This window comes from Oncorhynchus kisutch, linkage group LG4 (genome assembly GCF_002021735.2).
Source record: "Oncorhynchus kisutch isolate 150728-3 linkage group LG4, Okis_V2, whole genome shotgun sequence".
NCBI classification, from domain to species: domain Eukaryota; kingdom Metazoa; phylum Chordata; class Actinopteri; order Salmoniformes; family Salmonidae; genus Oncorhynchus; species Oncorhynchus kisutch.
In genome coordinates, this window is record NC_034177.2 from 13,253,740 (window position 1) to 13,276,131 (window position 22,392).

General features: G+C 45.9%; 1 protein-coding gene across 1 annotated transcript; it reads left to right on the forward strand.

Annotated features, from left to right (window-relative positions):
- The first annotated feature begins 697 nt into the window (after window positions 1-697).
- LOC109889065 (TM2 domain-containing protein 1-like) lies at window positions 698-20,385 on the forward strand. Its single transcript, XM_020480229.2, has 7 exons — window positions 698-850; window positions 2,948-3,021; window positions 6,348-6,456; window positions 9,425-9,516; window positions 12,335-12,408; window positions 17,724-17,836; window positions 19,750-20,385. Exons 1-6 carry the CDS (start codon window positions 717-719, stop codon window positions 17,832-17,834), a joined length of 594 nt encoding a protein of 197 aa, XP_020335818.1. The 5' UTR covers window positions 698-716; the 3' UTR covers window positions 17,835-17,836; window positions 19,750-20,385.
- Window positions 20,386-22,392: the final 2,007 nt, after the last annotated feature.

Sequence of the window (22,392 nt, forward strand, 5' to 3'; positions counted from 1 at the left end):
TTGCTTTACAATCAGCAGGTGCACATCATCATCTCTTTCTGTCCAGCGAACTAGCATAGCTAGTCTAAATCTATGAACTAAACTTTTGCTTTAAGTGTAGGTTTTCTTTAACAGGAGCTTAGTCTGAACATCAAATAACTCCATAAAACAACTTTTAAATGAGCTTCTCGAAATGTTCCGCTAACTTCAGTGAGTCAGCTAGCTACAGTCAGTAGCAGCCAATTTAAATGAGTCAGCTACTGTTCTATTTAGCTAACATTAGCCAGCTGTTGCGATACAGAAACTGATTTGCTAGCTAACATGTTTTTGCATACAATTTTTTGTTTTATTTCACCTTTATTTAACCAGGTAGGCTAGTTGAGAACAAGTTCCCATTTACAACTGTGACCTGGCCAAGAGCAAGGCAGTGCAACACAAACAACAACAGAGTTACACATGTAATAAACAAACGTACAGTCAATAACACAATATAAAATATATATATACAGTGTGTGCAAATGGGGTAAGATTATCCTACTACAATGATACATTAATTTAATTTCTATTGAGCACTTGCATTGTAACAATCTCATAGCTTAACCTGTTCAGATGTTTCAGTTAAACTACTTTTAACGTTGAAAACAAGTCTTACTGGTACGAATTCACAAGGTTTTGGTTTTGGACTCAGACAGAGGTTTAAAAACGATGTCACGTGACCGAGTGGGCGCGTTGTCAACATGGCGTTTCCCGGAAGTCGGCTGTTCTCTTTACGGACCATGTCGTTGGTCATTTTGTTTTACTGTACGTATTGCCATTTCCAATTTGTTCTCGCAAATGATGTCGATAGTTGTGAAAGTCTACGCCTGGGACAATATCCTTTTATACGTGATTACTTGCAAATCACGAAAATATGACAGGGTTTTCATGCACGCTAGCTAGCTAATGTTACCTGGCTAACTGACGTTAGCATGCATTTATTTAGCTAGCTAGCAAACATAAGCCTGCATGTTGTGTACTTTTGGAAAATATAACTAATCCGATTTTGAAACAGATGAATAGTATAGCTATGTTTTCTCGTCTATATTCACCAGTCATCTTCCATGTAACGTTAACTCTTGGCAAGAGTCTTGTTTTTTCATCAAGATATGTTCTCGGGTCTTTATTGACCGCATGTTTCATTATGTGTAAGATAGATAACTAACGCCACTATTCTGTCAACCATTATTCATTGGTATGCATTTTTGTAATGTCATGTGGATATGTTCCCTTGAACGATGCTGATGACTGAATGGATGAATATACAGTACCAATCAAAAGTTTGGACATGCCTACCTATTCCATTTTTTTAGTTTTACTATTTGTTTTACATTGTAGAATAATAGTGAAGACATAACTGTGAAATAACACATTTTAGATTCTTCAAAGTAGCCACACTTTGCCTTGATGACAGCTTTGCACACTCTTGACATTCTCTCAACCAGCTTCTTGAGGTAGCCAACTGGAATGCATTTCAGTTAACATGTGTGCCTTGTTAAAAGTTTATTTCCTTCTTAATGTGTTTGAGCCAATCAGTTGTGTTGTGACAAGGTAGGGGTGGTTTACAGAAGATAGCCCTATTTGGTAGAAAATAAAGTCCATATTATGGCAAGAACAGCTCAAATAAGCAGAGAAACAACAGCCCATTGTTACTTGATGAAATGAAGGTCAGTCATTCTGGAAAATTTCAGGAACTTTGAAAGTTTCATCAAGTGCAGTCGCAAAAACCATCAAGCACTGATGAAACTGTCTCATGAGGACCTCCACAGGAAAGGAAGAGGATAAGTTCATTAGAGTAACAGCCTCAGAAATTGCAGCCCAAATAAATACTTCAGAGTTCAACTAACAAAAAAATCTCAACATCAACTTTTCAGAGGAGACTGTGTGAATCAGGCCTTCATGGTCGAATTTCTGCAAAGTAACCCCTACTAAAGGACACCCATAAGAAGAGGAGACTTGCTTGGGCCAAGAAACACGAGCAATGGACATTAGACCAGTGGAAATATGTCTTCTGGTCTGATTATTTTTTTGGTTGCAACCGCCATGTATTTGTGAGACGCAGAGCAGGTGAACGGATTATCTCCATGTGAGGTTCCCACGTGAAGAATGGAGGAGGAGGTTTGGGGGTGCTTTGCTGGTGATACTGTCAGTGATTTATTTAGAATTCAAGGCACACTTAACCAGCATGGCTACCACAGCATTCTGCAGCGATACGCCATCCCATCTGTTTTGCGCTTAGTGGGACTATCATTATTTTTTCAACAGGACAATGGCCCAACACACATCCAGGCTGTGCAAGGATCATTTTTCCAAGAAGGCGAGTGATGGAGGACTCCCGAGTGGCGCAGCGGTCTAAGGCACTGCATCTCAGTGCTAAAGGCGCTACTACAGACCCTGGTTCGATTCACAACCAGCCGTGATTGGGAGTCCAATAGGGCGGCGCATAATTGGCCCAGTGTCGTCCGGGGTAGGCCGTCATTGTAAATAAGAATTTGTTCTTAACTGACTTGCGTAGTGAAATAAAGGTTAAATAAGGGCTATTTGACCAAGAAGGAGAGTGATTGTGCTGCATCAGATGACCCGGCCTCCACAATCCCCTGACCTCAACCCAATTGAGATGGTTTGGGATGAGTTGGACCACAGAGTGAAGGAAAAGCAGCCAGCAAGTGCTCAGCATATGTGGGAACTCCTTCAAGACTGTTGGAAAAGCATTCCAGATGAAGCTGGTTGAGAGAATGCAAAGCTGTCAAGACAAATGGTGGCTACTTTGAAGAATCTAAAATATATTTTGATTTGTTTAACACTAAACAAATCAAAACTTTTGACTGGTACTGTATAACCTGACAAGCACAATTTGTTAGATATCATGTTACATTATCTACTATGCTGTGGATGACAGTTGATACTTTGTTGTTGCCTTAATACTGTTCAAGTATATTTGTAAAGAACCAAGGATAGATGATGCCACTCAAGAACCTGAGAATTGCAAGGACATGATTGCTTGGGGTAAGTGGTTCTGGTTGTGTGATGTATAATATACTTTAGAAACATTTTAACGCAATATGTAATGTGTTGGTTTCATGGGCTTAAATAAAATATCCCAGAAATGTTCCAAATGCACAAAAAACGTATTTCTCTCAAATGTTGGCAACAAATTTGTTTACATCCCTGTTAGTGAGCATTTCTCCTTTGTCAAGATAATCCATCCAACTGACAGGTGTGGCATATCAAGAAACTGATTAAACAGCATGATCATTACACAGATGCACCTTGTGCTGGGAACAATAAAAGGCCATTCTAAAATGTGCAGTTTTGGAACACAATACAATGCCACAGATGTATCAAGTTTTGAGGGAGCGTCCAATTGGCATGCTGACTGTAGGATTGTCCACCAGAGCTGTTGCCAGAGAATTTAATGTTAATTTCTCGACCATAAGTAGTGTTTTAGAGAATTTGGCAGTACGTCCAGTTGGCCTGACAACTGTAGAACACATGTAACCAAGCCAGCCCAGGACCCTCACATCCACTTTCTTCACCTGTGGGATGAGACCAACCATCTGGACAGGTGATGAAACTGTGGGTTTGCACAACTGAAGAATTTCTGCGCAAACTGTCAGAAACCGTCTCTGGGAAGCTCATCTTCGTGCTCATTGTCCTCACCAGTGTCTTGACCTGACTGCAGTTTGGCATCATAACAGACTGCACACCTTCAATGTGCTCTTCATGGATAAATCCCGGTTTCGACTGTCCTGGGCAGGTGACAGACAGCATCGTGTGGTCGAGCGGTTTGCTGATGTCAACTTTGTAACCATGGTGGTCAGATAAAGGTATGGACAGGCATAAGCTACAGACGACAAACACAATTGCATTTTATCAATGGCAATTTGAATGCACAGAGATACTGTGAAGAGATCCTGAGGCCCATTGTCGTGCCATTCATCGACCACCATCAGCTCATGTTGCAGCATGATAATGCACGGCCCAATGTCACAAGGATCTGTACACAATTCCTGGAATCTGAAAATGTCCCAGTTCTTCCATTGCCTGCATATTTTTATTTTATATATTTAACCTTTATTTGACTAGGCAAGTCAGTTAAAGAACAAATTCTTATTTACAATGACAGCCTACCGCGGAACAGTGGGTTAACTGCCTTGTTCAGGGGGAGAATGACAGATTTTTACCTTGTCTGCTTGGGGATTCGATCCAGCAACCTTTCTGTTATTGACCCAACACACTAACCACTAGGCTACCTGTCACCAGACATGTCACCCATTGAGCATGTTTGGGATGCTCTGGATCGATGTGTACGACAGCGTGTTCCAGTTCCCGTTCCCATCAATATCCAGCAACTTCGCACAGCCATTGAAGAGGAGTGGGACAAAATTCCACTGGCCACAATCAACAGCCTGATCAACTCTATGTGATGGAGATGTGTGCATGACCACATGGGGGTCTCATCAGATACTGACTGTTTTTCTGATCCACGCCCCTACTTTTTTTTTTGTTGGTATGTGTGACCAACAGATGCATATCTGTATTCCCAGTCATGTGAAATCCATAGATTAGGGCCTAGTTAATGGATTTAAGTTGACTGGTTTCCTTATATGAACGGTAACTCAGTAAAATCTTTGAATTTGTTGCATGTTGTTTATTTTTGTTCATTGTAATAATAATATGGCGTTTAGCACCCACCATCTCAGATTGTTCTGAAATCGTTTCTGTAGTTAGATAAGCATTCCTGAAACATCTTTTTTTATTTTTTATTTTAAAGATTTGTATGATTCATTTAGTATTCAATAAATATAGTATGTTATGTTTTTCTAAGAATTAGTAAGACATGAGGATTCCAAAGACATTTTTAGAAGCCACCCACGGACCCCCCCCCATGCCAATCCCACCCCAAGAACGAGTATATAGCATCAGTTCCAATTCCCCCACCCCAATGTTAAAAGGGATAGTTAACCCAAATTACAAAGTTACACTGGTTTCCTTACCTTGTCCATAGACTGCTTACAGGGTATGGCAGCAACCTATGCTTTGGTTTTGTTTACTTGGCCACTGTTTCAAATGGTAACTTTTTAGCATTTTGTGGCACCAATCCAATGCAAGTCAATGTTATCTATATTAGCATTTTCTCGCTTCCTATCCATCTATAAGTAACATCCATTGAGTTACGCAATACATTTCTAGATACTTTAGGATGATTTGAACATGACATGTGACAATGCTAATGGAGGTACCATTGACTTGCATTGGGTTTGTGGCACAAATTCTAAGAAGTTAGCATTTCAAACAGTGGCCAACAAAACCAAAGCATATGTTTCTGCCATACCTTGTCAACAGACTGCTTACAGGGTAAGAAACAATGTCATTTAGTCATTTGGGTGAACTATCCATTTAACATTGAGGGTGGGGGTTCGGGGGTCTTGAAACTTTAACTTAATAGTAGGAACAGCTCCGTCTAGTGGTCAGAATCCGGTAATATCCGGATGTAAGATGGGACATTAACCTAACAACTTAAATGACAAATTTCTAAGAACAGGGGTAAAACAAACATCACCAAATTCCCTGGTAATACATTGAATAGTATGAAGAAACAACACTTAGAGCCGCAGCTCCATACTACTGGTCAGACACAGAACTGATACTATATACCAATTGTTGGGGTGGGATTGGCGTGGGTAGTCCGTGGGTGGCTGTTGACCAATGTCTAACTCATAGTCAGAACAAAGTTCGGTCCAAAATTGGATGTTAGGTACTATATTTATTGAGTATTATATGAATCCTAAAAAGAGAAATGGCCAATTTGGATGCAATCAATGAGCTTAATGATTGCTAATCATATCTGTTTCTAACATCAATTATTTTAGAACAATCTTAGATGATGGGTGGTGAAATCCTCTTTTGTGCTTTTTGAGTTTGTACGACCATTAGTCTTTCATGCACACATTTTACGTACGGAAGGTCCCAGGAATAGAACCCACTATCCTGGTGTGGCAAGCGTCATGGTCTACCAACTGAGCTACAGAGGACCACCATAATGATTGGTTCTAATAGATTCTCCATCTACTTTGGGAATTAGAATGTAGTTGACACAGTATATGCATGGAGGTACCACGTAGCCTAACTCAAATTGAAAGACTAATTTGCAGGGACAAGAAATTATAATAGGTAGCCCTGATAGGTCATTTAGGTCCTGGTTCTTAACTGTCATAATATTTTGTAATACTTTTATCAATGTGTATTTCCATTAGAATCTACACAAATTGAAACCCACATAACTGCTGTTCTGTGTTGCTTTGTCCTAAACCATCTGTTGTGGTTTTCAGTGGAATGCCTACCTTCTCCAAATGTCAGCTGCCGCTTGTCCAATGGGACGGAGTTTCGATTCAGCGGAGAGGAAGTGGGCTTTAACAAAAGCCTCCCTTGCAGGAATGTGTATGTACAGTACCAGGCACTGTGGAAGTGTTGCACATGTACACCCAGTATGCCAAACATTAGGAACAATTTCCTAATATTGACTTCCACCCCCTTTGCCCTTAGAACAGCCTTAATTTGTCGGGTTATGGACTCTACAAGGTGTCGAAAGTGTTCCACAGGGATGCTGGCCCATGTTGACTCCAATGCTTCCCACAGTTGTCTAGTTGGCTGGATGTCCTTTGGGTGGTGGACCATTCTTGATACACACAGGAAACTGTTGAGCGTGAAAAACCCAGTAACATTGCAGTCCTTGACACAAACCAGTATGCCTTGCACCTACTACCACACCCCGTTCAAAGGCCCCATACTACCATACCCCGTTCAAAGGCCCCTACTACCACACCCCGTTCAAAGGCCCCATACTACCACACCCCGTTCAAAGGCCCCTACTACCACACCCCGTTCAAAGGCCCCATACTACCACACCCCGTTCAAAGGCCCCATACTACCACACCCCGTTCAAAGGCCCCTACTACCACACCCCGTTCAAAGGCCCCTACTACCACACCCTGTTCAAAGGCCCCTACTACCACACCCCGTTCAAAGGCCCCTACTACCATACCCCGTTCAAAGGCCCCATACTACCATACCCCGTTCAAAGGCCCCTACTACCACACCCTGTTCAAAGGCCCCTACTACCATACCCCGTTCAAAGGCCTCATACTACCACACCCCGTTCAAAGGACCCTACTACCACACCCCGTTCAAAGGCCCCATACTACCACACCCCGTTCAAAGGCCCCATACTACCACACCCCGTTCAAAGGCCCCATACTACCACACCCCGTTCAAAGGCCCCATACTACCACACCCCGTTCAAAGGCCCCTACTACCACACCCCGTTCAAAGGCCCCTACTACCATACCCCGTTCAAAGGCCTCATACTACCACACCCCGTTCAAAGGCCCCTACTACCACACCCCGTTCAAAGGCCCCATACTACCATACCCCGTTCAAAGGCCCCATACTACCATACCCCGTTCAAAGGCCCCTACTACCACACCCCGTTCAAAGGCCCCATACTACCATACCCCGTTCAAAGGCCCCATACTACCATACCCCGTTCAAAGGCCCCATACTACCATACCCCGTTCAAAGGCCCCATACTACCACACCCCGTTCAAAGGCCCCATACTACCACACCCCGTTCAAAGGCCTCATACTACCACACCCCGTTCAAAGGACCCTACTACCACACCCCGTTCAAAGGCCCCATACTACCACACCCCGTTCAAAGGCCCCATACTACCACACCCCGTTCAAAGGCCCCTACTACCACACCCCGTTCAAAGGCCCCTACTACCACACCCCGTTCAAAGGCCCCTACTACCACACCCCGTTCAAAGGCCCCATATACCATACCCCGTTCAAAGGCCCCTACTACCATACCCCGTTCAAAGGCCCCTACTACCATACCCCGTTCAAAGGCCCCATACTACCACACCCCGTTCAAAGGCCCCTACTACCACACCCTGTTCAAAGGCCCCTACTACCACACCCTGTTCAAAGGCCCCTACTACCACACCCCGTTCAAAGGCCCCTACTACCATACCCCGTTCAAAGGCCCCATACTACCATGCCCCGTTCAAAGGCCCCTACTACCACACCCCGTTCAAAGGCCCCATACTACCATACCCCGTTCAAAGGCCCCATACCACCATACCCCGTTCAAAGGCCCCATACTACCATACCCCGTTCAAAGGCCCCTACTACCACACCCCGTTCAAAGGCCCCATACTACCATACCCCGTTCAAAGGCCCCATACTACCATACCCCGTTCAAAGGCCCCTACTACCACACCCTGTTCAAAGGCCCCTACTACCACACCCCGTTCAAAGGCCCCTACTACCATACCCCGTTCAAAGGCCCCATACTACCATACCCCGTTCAAAGGCCCCTACTACCATACCCCGTTCAAAGGCCCCATACTATCACACCCCGTTCAAAGGCCCCATATACCATACCCCGTTCAAAGGCCCCATACTACCACACCCCGTTCAAAGGCCCCATACTACCATACCCCGTTCAAAGGCCCCATACTACCATACCCCGTTCAAAGGCCCCTACTACCACACCCCGTTCAAAGGCCCCTACTACCACACCCCGTTCAAAGGCCCCTACTACCACACCCCGTTCAAAGGCCCCATACTACCATACCCCGTTCAAAGGCCCCATACTACCATACCCCGTTCAAAGGCCCCTACTACCACACCCCGTTCAAAGGCCCCTACTACCACACCCCGTTCAAAGGCCCCTACTACCACACCCCGTTCAAAGGCCCCATACTACCATACCCCGTTCAAAGGCCCCTACTACCATACCCCATTCAAAGACCCCTACTACCATACCCCGTTCAAAGGCCCCATATACCATACCCCGTTCAAAGGCCCCATATACCATACCCCGTTCAAAGGCCCCATACTACCACACCCCGTTCAAAGGCCCCTACTACCACACCCTGTTCAAAGGCCCCTACTACCACACCCCGTTCAAAGGCCCCTACTACCACACCCTGTTCAAAGGCCCCTACTACCACACCCCGTTCAAAGGCACTTACATCTTTTGTCTTGACCTTTCACCCTCTGACTGGCTCACACACAATCCATGTATCAATTGTTTAAATGCTTAAACATCCGTCTTTAAGCCGTCTCCTCCCCTTCATCTACACTGATTTGAAGTGAATTTAACACGCGACATCAATAAGGGATCATAGCTTTCACCTGGATTCACCTGGTCAGGTGTTCTTAATGTTTTGTATAGTCTGTATCAGACCATAGCAAAAAGTTCTAGCTATGATGACCCTGAACATGTTTTATTTTCAATTGATATTGATTAGGCTAAATCATATACCATCATATGTGATGTTTTTGTACAAATGTGAAACATTATTGAACTGTTTTGAGATAGCATGTTATTTCCTTACAGGAGCGGGTACTCCTACAAAGTAGCGGTGGCCCTGTCGCTCTTCCTGGGATGGTTAGGAGCAGATCGCTTCTACTTGGGATACCCAGCTTTAGGTACAGTCTGACTGTTGTTATTGCTGTTCAATAACTGACATGGGGGTGCAATGGATGAATTTATATTATATTTATAAGTAGATTCATTTTCAAATCCTATCTGCTGCTAACAAACCGGTCTAAATACAATGAAAGATTTTCTTTGTAATTGTTTTTGTAAAAAAAAGGAAGAACACATGTTGAAATGCATGACTAGCTACCCATTCATTTATTGGATTTATTCATATTAGACAGTTTGAAAAGATCTACTGGTTTTGGACAGAAACGCAACTTGCATGTTTGTGGATTAGTATAAAGTAGACCATTTATCAAAGTTGAGCATTAATCAATGAAGCAGGTTTATAAGAAACAGAGGGTCACTACTTCCTGTGAGGACCTGAAAGAAACCACTATTACATGACATTATAAAACAGTGGTAAACTCAGACACTGGAGTGAAACACTGCTGTTTCTTCCCTTTCCTTTATTCTTGTTCTTAATTAGGCACCTGCAAGATTACAAAGTGTCTGGTGGCTGAAAGCCCTGCCTTGTTTTCTTTTGGGGGGGGGGGGGGTTTAGTTTTTCCAACTAGCATGGAGTACTTTGGCATCGCAGAGCCACACTGAGGACAGGCATGAGCCGGCTTTAGAGGCTGCACTGAGCAACACCTGGCCTGGTTTGGCACGGTTGGCTTGGGCATCACCATGGAACGGTGGCTTATTAAGTGGGCTTCTGCTTTGTAGAGTAGCCACCCGACTGGCATCGTTTTTAAAAACGTCCACCCTGGAATCAACAAAGCTACCCCTGTTACCTCCCAATGGAGCAATTTACAATAGTGTTAACAATTATTTGGAGTTGGTGTTTCCATAATTTGCCTGCAATTCAGATTCTCTGTGGTTTAGCTGTGTGTGTGTGTGTACGTGCGTGTGTGTGTCAGTGAGCTAGTGAGTGCCAGTAGTCATTGCCCAGTGATGCAGTGAGTACGCCCCGACATGCAGTAGTGTCATCTCCGGATCTACCTTAAAGTTATGTTACATAGTTATGTCGTAAGCTAGTGACCGTGTGAATGTTAACAGGATGATGTGTTTAGTTGAATGACCTGCTCGCCGTGCTCTGTGTTTTCATACATCCAATTCACACCCTCAGCTGCTCACAGCGGCTCAGTTGCACAAATTCATGTTTACTCTTCTCTGCTCCTCTCAACGATAAAGACCTGTTATTCCCAATCCTCAAAGTTGTTTTGGACACAAAGTTGACTTGGCACGATTTCCCTCTGAAAGCAAATCAGGCAGCAAACAACTAAACACCCAATACCCACACACCCAATACCCACACACCCAATACCCACACACCCAATACCCACACACCCACATAGCCTCTCCACTCCGCCGCTCAGCAGTCAAAGAGTTCAGTATCGTTCACCTTTGCCTCGCAAGTTAATTTCCCATTCAGCCACACATGGGCAAAGTTGGAACCGAACATGGGGAATAAACTGAAACCTTGCCCAGTCGCCTCACACAATAGCTAGCAAATTATGATTAATTTATGCCAACTTTAAAGAGGCATGGAGTACCCCATAAAGCTTTATACCAGGGCTCTCCAACCCTGTTCCTGGAGAGCTACGGTCCTATAGGTTTACACTCAACCAGTCTAGCGCACCGGATTCTAATAATTAGCAGATTCAGAAGGTGAATCAGGTTAGTTACAGCTGCGGTTGGAGCGAAAACCTGCGGGAGGGTAGCTCTCCAGTAACACGGTTGGAGAGCCCTGGTGTAAACCTACAGGAGGGTAGCTCTCCAATAACACGGTTGGAGAGCCCTGGTGTGAAACCTACAGGAGGGTAGCTCTCCAGTAACACGGTTGGAGAGCCCCGGTGTGAAACCTACAGGAGGGTAGCTCTCCAGTAACACGGTTGGAGAGCCCTGGTGTAAACCTACAGGAGGGTAGCTCTCCAGTAACACGGTTGGAGAGCCCTGGTGTAAACCTACAGGAGGGTAGCTCTCCAATAACACGGTTGGAGAGCCCTGGTGTAAACCTACAGGAGGGTAGCTCTCCAGTAACACGGTTGGAGAGCCCCGGTGTGAAACCTACAGGAGGGTAGCTCTCCAGTAACACGGTTGGAGAGCCCCGGTGTAAACCTACAGGAGGGTAGCTCTCCAGTAACACGGTTGGAGAGCCCCGGTGTAAACCTACAGGAGGGTAGCTCTCCAGTAACACGGTTGGAGAGCCCCGGTGTGAAACCTACAGGAGGGTAGCTCTCCAGTAACACGGTTGGAGAGCCCCGGTGTAAACCTACAGGAGGGTAGCTCTGCAGTAACACGGTTGGAGAGCCCCGGTGTAAACCTACAGGAGGGTAGCTCTCCAGTAACACGGTTGGAGAGCCCCGGTGTAAACCTACAGGAGGGTAGCTCTCCAATAACACGGTTGGAGAGCCCCGGTGTAAACCTACAGGAGGGTAGCTCTCCAGTAACACGGTTGGAGAGCACCGGTGTAAACCTACAGGAGGGTAGCTCTCCAGTAACACGGTTGGAGAGCCCCGGTGTAAACCTACAGGAGGGTAGCTCTCCAGTAACACGGTTGGAGAGCCCCGGTGTAAACCTACAGGAGGGTAGCTCTCCAGTAACACGGTTGGAGAGCCCTGGTGTAAACCTACAGGAGGGTAGCTCTCCAGTAACACGGTTGGAGAGCCCCGGTGTAAACCTACAGGAGGGTAGCTCTCCAGTAACACGGTTGGAGAGCCCCGGTGTAAACCTACAGGAGGGTAGCTCTCCAGTAACACGGTTGGAGAGGCCTCCCTGTTTTACAACCTATTTAACTCCAACATGTCTCTCTCTCTCTAGGGCTGCTCAAATTCTGCACAGTTGGCTTCTGTGGGATTGGGAGCTTGGTGGATTTCATGTTGATCTCAATGCAGGTGAGTGGCGTTCAGGGGACAGCTGTGGAACACAGAGCTGTTAAGTAAGCCCTCTTATCTGTTGGTTATGTCTGTGAAGATGCTCTTTTCACAGTAACCATGAAAGGAATGGTTTATGTGGTGTGTTGATGACAAGGGTGGGTTAGGTCAGTGTTTCCCTAATGTTGGGTAGAAGCTGACTCCTATTGGGTCACAGCTGATGATTACATTGGTTGGTCACAAGACACAAAAGTTGAGTTGGGTTACACTGCAAAGTGAGTTAGGGAACAACTGTGATATCAGAATCGGATGGATTTCATGCAAGTTTGATAATTGTATGATTTCAAAACAACTTCTAAGATTTCAAAAACAAGTTGCTCAATTTGGGCACAGTCTCATGTATAAACCGTAGCTCTTTCTCCCACTAACAGTGATGGTAATCAATGAAGTGGAGCACATTTTGTTCATCACAGAGCAGCCTGGGCTTTGCTACAATGGTCATGCTTCACACACTCCAATCAGAGTAAACCATGGAACATTGCGCAGAAGCATAGCCAAGCCAGTCAGGAGGAGTGTGTGTGTGCTTGCGTGAATGTCTGTTTGTATTCAGAGGGAACCTGTGTCTCAATCAGTGCAGCCGCAGCCCTCTGCTCTTTTCAGCACTAAGCTCTCTATAAATGGGGGTTAATGAGACTGGTTTGTTTTCGCAGAAGGGCTTCTCTCCCCCCCGTCCCTCGTTCCCCCAGGACCCCCCTAACCTGTTTAGTCCACAGAGCCTGACAGGGAGAGAAGCCAATCCATTTTTCACCCTGTTAGGGCCTCACCCCTCTTACCCCTCTCCATCCTCATTGGGGAACCAGTGAATCCAACTTAAATCCGTTTAACCAAATTTCTATCAGCATGTTAAATGTGCAACCAGAAGGGGAAAAAATTGACCCCCTCTACTCCACACACAGAGACGCATACAAAGCTCTCCCTCGCAAAAAATTAAAGCAGGAACCACCAGTGACTCGACCACTGGAATATGTTATGGGATTCTTCCGATGGCATTGAGGAGTACACCACATCGGTCACTGGCTTAATCAATAACTGCATCGATGATGTCGTCCCCACAGTGACCGTACGTACATACCCCAAACAGAAGCCATGCATTACAGGCAACAGCCGCACTGAGCTAAAGGATAGAGCTGCCGCTTTCAAGGAGCAGGTCTCTAACCCGGACCCGCTATTCCCTCCAAAGAACCATCAAACAGGCAAAGCGTCAATACAGGACTAAGATTGAATCGTACTACATCGGCCATGATGTTCGTTGGATGTGGCAGGACTTGCAAACCATTACAGCCTAAAAAGGGAAGCATAGCCGAGAGGTGCCCAGTGACACGAGCCTACCAGACGACCTAAACTACTTATATGCTCGCTTCAAGGCAAATAACACAAACATGCATGGGAGCACCTGTTGTTCTGGAAAACTGTGTGATCACCCTCTCCAGAGCCAATGTGAGTAAGACCTTTAAACAGGTCAACATTCACAAGGCCGCAGGACCAGATGGATTACCAGGACGTGTACTGCGAGCATGTGCTGACCAACTAGCAAGTGTCTTCACTGACATTTTCAACCTCTCCCTGTCCAAGTCTGTAATGCCAACATGTTTTAAGCAGACCACCATAGTCCTTGTGCCCAAGAACACTAAGGTAACCTGCCTAAATGACTATTGACCCGTAGCACTCACGTCTGTAGCCATGAAGTGCTTTGAAAGGCTGGTCCTGGCTCACATCAACACCATTATCCCAGAAACCCTAGACCCACTCCAATTTGCATACCGCCCCAACAGATTCACAGATGATGCAATCTCTATTACACTCCACACTGCCCTTTCCCATCTGGACAAAAGGAACACCTATGTGAGAATGCTATTCATTGACTACAGCTCAGCGTTCAGCACCATATTGTCCTCAAAGCTCATCACTAAGCTAAGGACACCTCCCTCTGCAACTGGATCCTGGACTTCCTGAAGGGCCACCCCCAGGTGGTAAGGGTAGGTAACAACACATCCTCCACGCTGATCCTCAACACAAGAGCCCCTCAGGGGTGCGTGTCTAGTCCCCTCCTGTACTCCCTGTTCAGCCACGACTGCATGGCCAGGCACGACTACACCACCATCATTAAATTTGCCGATGACACAACAGTGGTAGGCCTGATCACCGACAACGATGAGACAGCCTATAGGGAGGAGGACTTAGAGGTAGGCCGTGTGGTGCCAGGACAACAACCTCTCCGTCAATGTGATCAAGACAAAGTAGATGATTGTAGACTACAGGAAAAAGAGGACCAAGCACGCCCCCATTCTCATCGATGGGGCTGGAGTGGAGCAGGTTGAGGGCTTCAAGTTCCTTTGTGTCCACATCACCAACAAACTAACATGGTCCAAACACACCAAGACAGTTGTGAAGAGGGCACAACAAAACCTATTCCCCCTCAGGAGGCTGAAAAGATACTTGTCATGGGTCCTCAGATCCTCAAAAGGTTCTAAAGCTGCACCATTGAGAGCATGGTTGCATCACTGCCTGGTACGGCAACTGCTCGGCCTCCGACCGCAAGGCGCTACAGAGGGTAGTGCGAACAGTCCAGTACATCACTGGGGCCAAGCTTCCTGCCATCTCTATCACTATTGGCCTCAACACTGCCCGTACCTACCTGGACAAAAGGAATACCTACGTGAGGATGCTATTCATTGACTACAGCTCAGCGTTCAACACCATAGTGTCCTCAAATCTCATCACTATGCTAAGGACCCTGGGACTAAACACCCCCCTCTGCAACTGGATTTGGCATCAAAAGGTTATTCAGCTCCAACATCGAGAGCATGGTTGCATCACTGCCTGGTACGGCAATTGCTCTGCCTCCACCGCAAGGCACTACAGAGGGTAATGCGTACGGCCTAGTACACCACTTGGGCCACCGCCAGGCGGTGTCAGAGGAAGGCCCTAAAAATTGTCAGAGACTCCAGCCACACTCTGCTACCGCACGGCAAGCAGTTCCGGAGCGCTGAGTCCCGGTCCAATAGGCTTCTAAACAGCTTCTAACCCCAAGCCATAAGACTCCTGAACATCTAATCAAATGGATACCCAAACTATTGCATTGCCCCCCCCCCCCCCCCCCCCCTTTACACCGCTGCTACTCTCTGTTGTTATCATCTATGCACAGTCACTTTAATAACTCTACCTACATGTACATACTTTAAACTAACCGGTGCCCCCACACATTGACTCTGTACTCGTACCCCACTTTTATTTCTTATTCTTATCCGTATTTTTGTTAACTACATTGTTGGTTAGGGGCTCGTAAGTAAGCATTTCACTAAGGTCAACACCTGTTGTATTCGGTGCATGTGACTAATGCGATTTGATTTGACTAATGAATACGACAAGCATCGGCACGCATATAGAGCAGACCTTCAGCTTTAACTCAGTCAACATGGTGGGATGTATTTATAATGAAAAGTAGGCTTATTTGTTTGGGATTCATTTTTTTTCTCGTGTTCCTTGAAAAAATATATTAGTTTGTCATATAGACTAGTGGTGGTGTGTGTAGTTTTAGGACTGTATGCCTTCATCTTGAATAATATTTCAACAAAGGCCTATGCTGCTGGAGTCACCCTGTATCACATCTGAGACCAAAACACACATCATGATACACCCTTCAAAGAAACAGAATACCCCTCTTCCTCTATTTAACCCCTTCCTCTTCCTCTCCAGTTCTACACTACATCCCACTGTGTAGCAGGCCTGTATAAAGTCGCTATTTCATCTGAAAATGGCAGCAGCGTCCGTTAGGCCACTTTGATTAAACGAGGCGACCGTCACACTGTTTATTGTTCTCCTAATGTATTACTGGCCCTGAGAGAGGAATGCTTTTATGCTGCTTTGGCTGGCACGCCCCAGCGCAACACTTACATTGTCAATTAGGTGTATACGCTGCGTCTGGGCTCGCTCACCTTTTGTAAAAGTGACACTTTTGATAAATAGTTCTGCGTGTCCGGAGAAGCTATTTAAACTTCCCGCGAGGCGTTGCCCTATATTTGAAAGACTAACTATTGCGACTAAGCGCAACGTCGGAGCGGGCAAATGCATTTTTGAGAAGTTGAACTAATGGAATTATTATTAATAGATTCTGGCTGGACGGGGCTTGAGGAAAGGAAACCGGACAGCATTTGTTTGAGGCTTCTCTCTCTCTTTCTCTCTTTCTCTCTATCGAAAGACCGAGGTCCACACCAGATGAATGATGTTGGGGAATTTTCCAATTTACTCTCAAACTGGGCAGAGGAGGAGCTAGACAGATGTGATAGATAGATAGATGGAATGTGAATGGAGGGAGCTGTGTGTCAGGCACGGGATTAAATAATACAAGGTAGTGGGTTTCCAGGCCGGCATACGTTGTTGTGAAAATCAAACCCACTTCTGAAAACCCAATCACTAAAGCCACTACCTGCTATGGATTAAATATAGGCTGGAATGCATCATAGTTGAGTGGTAGCCGAGCTGAAGTTGGTCTGGAGTCCAGTAGGTGGAGTGCTGTTGGTCTGGAGTCCAGTAGGTGGAGTGCTGTTGGTCTAGAGTCTAGTAGGTGGAGTGCTGTTGGTCTAGAGTCTAGTAGGTGGAGTGCTGTTGGTCTAGAGTCCAGTAGGTGGAGTGCTGTTGGTCTAGAGTCCAGTAGATGGAGTGCTGTTGGTCTAGAGTCCAGTAGGTGGAGTGCTGTTGGTCTGGAGTCTAGTAGGTGGAGTGCTGTTGGTCTGGAGTTTAGTAGGTGGAGTGCTGTTGGTCTAGAGTCTAGTAGGTGGAGTGCTGTTGGTCTGGAGTCTAGTAGGTGGAGTGCTGTTGGTCTAGAGTCTAGTAGGTGGAGTGCTGTTGGTCTAGAGTCTAGTAGGTGGAGTGCTGTTGGTCTAGAGTCTAGTAGGTGGAGTGCTGTTGGTCTAGAGTCTAGTAGGTGGAGTGCTGTTGGTCTAGAGTCTAGTAGGTGGAGTGCTGTTGGTCTAGAGTCTAGTAGGTGGAGTGCTGTTGGTCTAGAGTCTAGTAGGTGGAGTGCTGTTGGTCTAGAGTCTAGTAGGTGGAGTGCTGTTGGTCTAGAGTCTAGTAGGTGGAGTGCTGTTGGTCTAGAGTCTAGTAGGTGGAGTGCTGTTGGTCTAGAGTCTAGTAGGTGGAGTGCTGTTGGTCTAGAGTCTAGTAGGTGGAGTGCTGTCACTGCTCCCCCTCAGCTGTGATTGCCAGATATGTGTTACCTGCTGTACCTAGGTTTTCACCGTCTGTACCCTGATGTCTCTTCTCGTTCCTTCCTTTAGATTGTGGGTCCGTCAGATAAGTCTGACTACATAGTGGACTACTACGGTGCCAGACTCACACGCCTCTCCATCACCAATGAGACTTACAGAAGAACCCAGATGTCTCCCTGAAGGTAGCTACACTAGTAACATGTTAGTTAGACATACAATAGGCTTCGGTGAGTCATTCCCTGTGTAATTGTGGAAACTCAGAACTAAAATTGTATGTAACATCATCAGCTACCATTTACATGTACTCTGTGTACAACACATTAGGGACACCTTCCTAATATTGAGTTGCACCCCCTTTTGCCGACAGAACAGCCTCAATTGGTCGGGGCATGAACTCTACAAGGTGTCGAAAGCGTTCCACAGGGATGCTGGCCCATGTTGACTCCAATGCTTCCCACTGTTGTCAAGTTGGCTGGATGTCCTTTGGGTGGTGGACCATTCTTGATACACACAGGAAACTGTTGAGCATGAAAAACCCAGTAGTGTTGCAGTTCTTGACACACTCATACCGGTGCACCTACTACCATACCCCGTTCAAAGGCACTTTTGTCTTGCCCATTCACCCTCTGAATAGCACACATACTTGTCTAAAGGCTTAAAAATCCTTCTTTAACCTGTCTCCTCCCCTTCATCTACACTGATTGAAGTGATTGAAGTGACCGCCCCATGGGCCTCCCGGTCGCGGCCGGCTGCGACAGAGCCTGGGCTCAAACCCATAATTTCTGGTGGCACAGACCACTGCGCCACACGGGAGGCCCTATGGGATCATAGCTTTCACCTGGATTCACCTGGTTAGTCTATTTCATGGAAAGAGCAGATGTTCCTAATGTTTTGTACCTTTCAACATATATTACGTAGTCTGTCCACAAATGATTATTCACTGTGTAACAGTTTTTCTTTCCACCTGCCCCTGTATTAATGTACATTTGATTGTCTAATTATTACATCTGTAAAGTGTTGCGAAATTCTCTAACTTTCAATAAATGCCCTGGTTTTCCAGAAGTCGTAGCTGGAGGATTCTGGATTTCCTGCTTATTACATCATAATTCTATGAATCCTCCAACTGGGATTTCAGGGAAACCAGGGAATCTATTGAGAAGTTCACAACACTCTAGTTTTTATTAGACAAGTTTAAAAGATTGATGTTTTGGCCTTCTACATCCTTCCAATCTATTGAACGTTCCCAGAAATGAACAACCCAATATCTGTCGTTCTGCCCCTGAACAAGGCAGTTAACCCACTGTTCCTAGGACATCGTTGTAAATAAGAATTTGTTCTTAACTGACTTGCAGAGTTAAATAAAATACAAAATGACATGTACACAGTCAAGTGGAAAGACAAACTCTGAACGGCTCAAACACTAAAAGTGAACCAGATCCCAAGGATGTGTGGTTTTGCATCACTCTGTAGCTTGTATGACCTATGGGGGGCAAAGGCAAACACCCAGCCAAGGACAACTTGGCCCCCCCCCCCCCCCTCTCTGGTACTCCAGGACGGACCTTCTACCCTGGGGAGGGAATTTTTAATGTCAGCCTGCTAAGTAAATGTTTGGGGAGGGTGGCACTTCAGGACTGAGGGGGAAAAGGGTCGTGAGAGTGCAGTTATTATACCTGGCATAGGTGTCCCTCATTGGTTGAGCTCTACCACAGAGCAACGAGAGTCACACACCCTTTCACACAGTTTGTCAACAACAACAAAATATCTACATTTTTAAGTCTCCAAGATTTCAGCTCTCCCTTCTCTCTCCCACTCTGTTGTCTGTGTCTCTGGTTAGCATTATAGAAGCTGCAGTGTGTTTGTGGTGACGGGGGTGTTGGGTTCAATTATACACATGTGGAGTCCATTACAAGCCCTTGAGTGTTTACGCTCAGACAAATAGAGAGAGAGAGCGATGAAGTCTTCATCCACACCTCTACAGTTCTTCAGTCTCTCAGTACATTTTACTGCATGTATCTCAGGGCCACATAAAAATGTAACACTGACTGCCTCGAGTATCCAAGTTCAACTGTTTACAACCTGTTTTCTCTCGTTTCAGGACCAAAGTGAAAAACAACTATCGTTACCCTCAACCCTGTCATGTCGATTATGCCGCTCTTTTTGGGATCTTTTTCACTTGATCATTCCGATACACGGACACTAAGACCATCCCAGTCAACACATTGATCACTGATCCTGTCTGCATGTACCCCAATGTGGTGAAGCTCGGCTTTTTAAAATGGATACTCTTAAGAGTGAAGGCTTCATTTTGGTTTAGACTTCACCCAGCATCTCCTTAGTCCTTCCTTCATTCCTTGCCACCTCCTCCAAACACATTTTAAAAGATCAGAGGAGATGAGGATAGAGGTTGCAAATGAATCAAGCAAAAACCTATATTTACCCGCGGTCACCAGCTCAGGTCCTGGAGCGTTAGAGGAGTACAGACCTTTGTTCCAACCCAGCATTATCACACCCTGTAGCTCTCCAGGACCAAGGACTTGATGACCACTGCCGTAGAGCTATAATAATCTAGACTGCACTGAGAACAGTTCTGTAAATATGTCATCCATTGCGTTATTTGAGTATGTCTGGCAGCAAGGGAACTATTTATGTTCTGTATGACTGTTTTGTTGATTTGTCATTAGCGATTTATTTTTATTTTTTTGTAATAAAATTGTAATTTTATGAAAATGGACGCCTTTTGTAAATTAAGTTCTGTTCAAACTTGCCGTTTAAGTCCAACACAGAGCAGTAGCAGTTAATTTAGCGAACTCTGAGCTCATTGGAGGAACTGTGGCAGTGACCGATCGTCCTGCAGGGAGTTCAGAGGTCAAAGAAATGACACGCTAGCTCTCGGCATCATCCTGCAGATGAAGACCGATCTTCTCCCGCTCCCCCCAGAACCATCCCTTGTGTCATTTTTATTACAAAGGGTCCAAGTGGGGGTTCTTGGGAAGAGTCACAAGGCAGAGCTTTCCTGCTGTGTGTCTGCCTGATCGGGTACCTGATACAGGCTGTGTCCCAAATGGCATCATCATTTCACGGTGCACTACTTTTGACCAAGGCCCATAAGGCTGGTGAAAAGAAGTGCACTATAGTTAAAATAGGGTGCCATTTGGAACACACCCATAGTGTGAACGGCCTGATACAGGGGATCCGTGAGCCTGAAAGCCATCTTTAGATGGATGTGACACTCCTAATCAACACAGTGCAATAGAAGGCAACAGTGTGCAGCTGGAGATTGTAGATGTGTCAGTATGGATGTCCAACACCACTGTGGTGGATACAGTGGCTCATGCAATTTGTTATAGCAAGAGTTGTGTCGCGGTGTTGTTTTGACTGTTTCAGGGTGTAGGAGCTGAGTGTGTAATATTCAATGACAGTGGGACTTGAAGTCTCTTTTCAAGGTTTCTTTGCAAAATACATTTTTATGAAGGGATAACTTTTTAAAGTTCAATAATGGGGCAATCCTAAGGAAGGAACTTGTTAGCAGTTAGAACTGAATAAAGTTTGTTTTAGTATGAAGTGAAACAAGAACCAAGTGGTGGTCTGAAACACAGTGGTTAAGTTCATTTCAAAACTCCCCCAAATCCACTCCCCTGTCTCGCTCTCCACCTCCACTCCCCAACTCTCCCTCCACCTCTTCACCCCAACTCTCCCTCTTCCTTTGCCCTAGCCAGAGCTCATCAATACAGTACAGGGATAAGAGTGAGGAGATTTATAGGGCACTTCCCAGAAGAGGAGAGAGCTGCAGAGTAGAGGCTGAGCTGGGCCTAACCCTCCCTCACACCACACGCCTGACAAAGAGGAGGCCATTTCTCATATAGCAGAGTGCTTTATAGCCTCACATTCCTCTAGTGTGGAACACTGATATTACAGAGCACACACAGAGTGGAGAGGAGAGACAGTCAGACTCCAGCACCCGCTCCAAACCTGCTCCCCTGAAAACAATCTCAACCCCTTTGGAGAAATTCTCCTGCATTGCAACCTCCATCTATTGCACCCACAGCCTGACAACGGAGACTGGAGAGAGAGGGGGGAGAGAGAGAGGAGCGAGCATAGAGAGAGAGAGGGGAGAGAGAGAGAGCGTGGGGAGAGGAGTAGATAATAGTTTGGTCTGCAGTGATTTGTGAAGTGCATGCAGGCCTTAGCGTGTGCTAGTTGAATCAGACTGAGGAGGATGTAGCTGCTCTACAGACTCACACTGACACCCAAGCAAACCCTGATGTCAAGGAGTTTAAACACAACCCCCCCCTTCCCTCCCTCTCTCCCAGGCTCTCTCTCACACACACACACACTCCATTCTCAGAATCAGAGAGGCCCTGCAGTAACTTGTCCCCTATAGGCACCTCTACAGTGGACTGTGAGAAAAGTCTAAGCTGAAATAACAGGAAGGCTGGGATGATGTCGTCACCGGCCCCTCAGTAACGTTTGCTTGTCTTTATAGAAGTCAAGTGAGTGAAATCATAAAGTGGCACAGGGAGAGTCCCAGCTGGTTTGTTTACTCAGAGACAGGGTTGGAAGGCTTGGGCCTACAGCCAGGGGTATGTCCCAAATAGAACCCTATTGGAAGGGCCTACAGCCAGGTGTCTGTCCTTATTGGAAGGGCCTACAGCCAGGGGTCTGTCCCTATTGGAAGGCCCTACAGCCAGGGGTCTGTCCCTATTGGAAGGGCCTACTGCCAGGTGTCTGTCCTTATTGG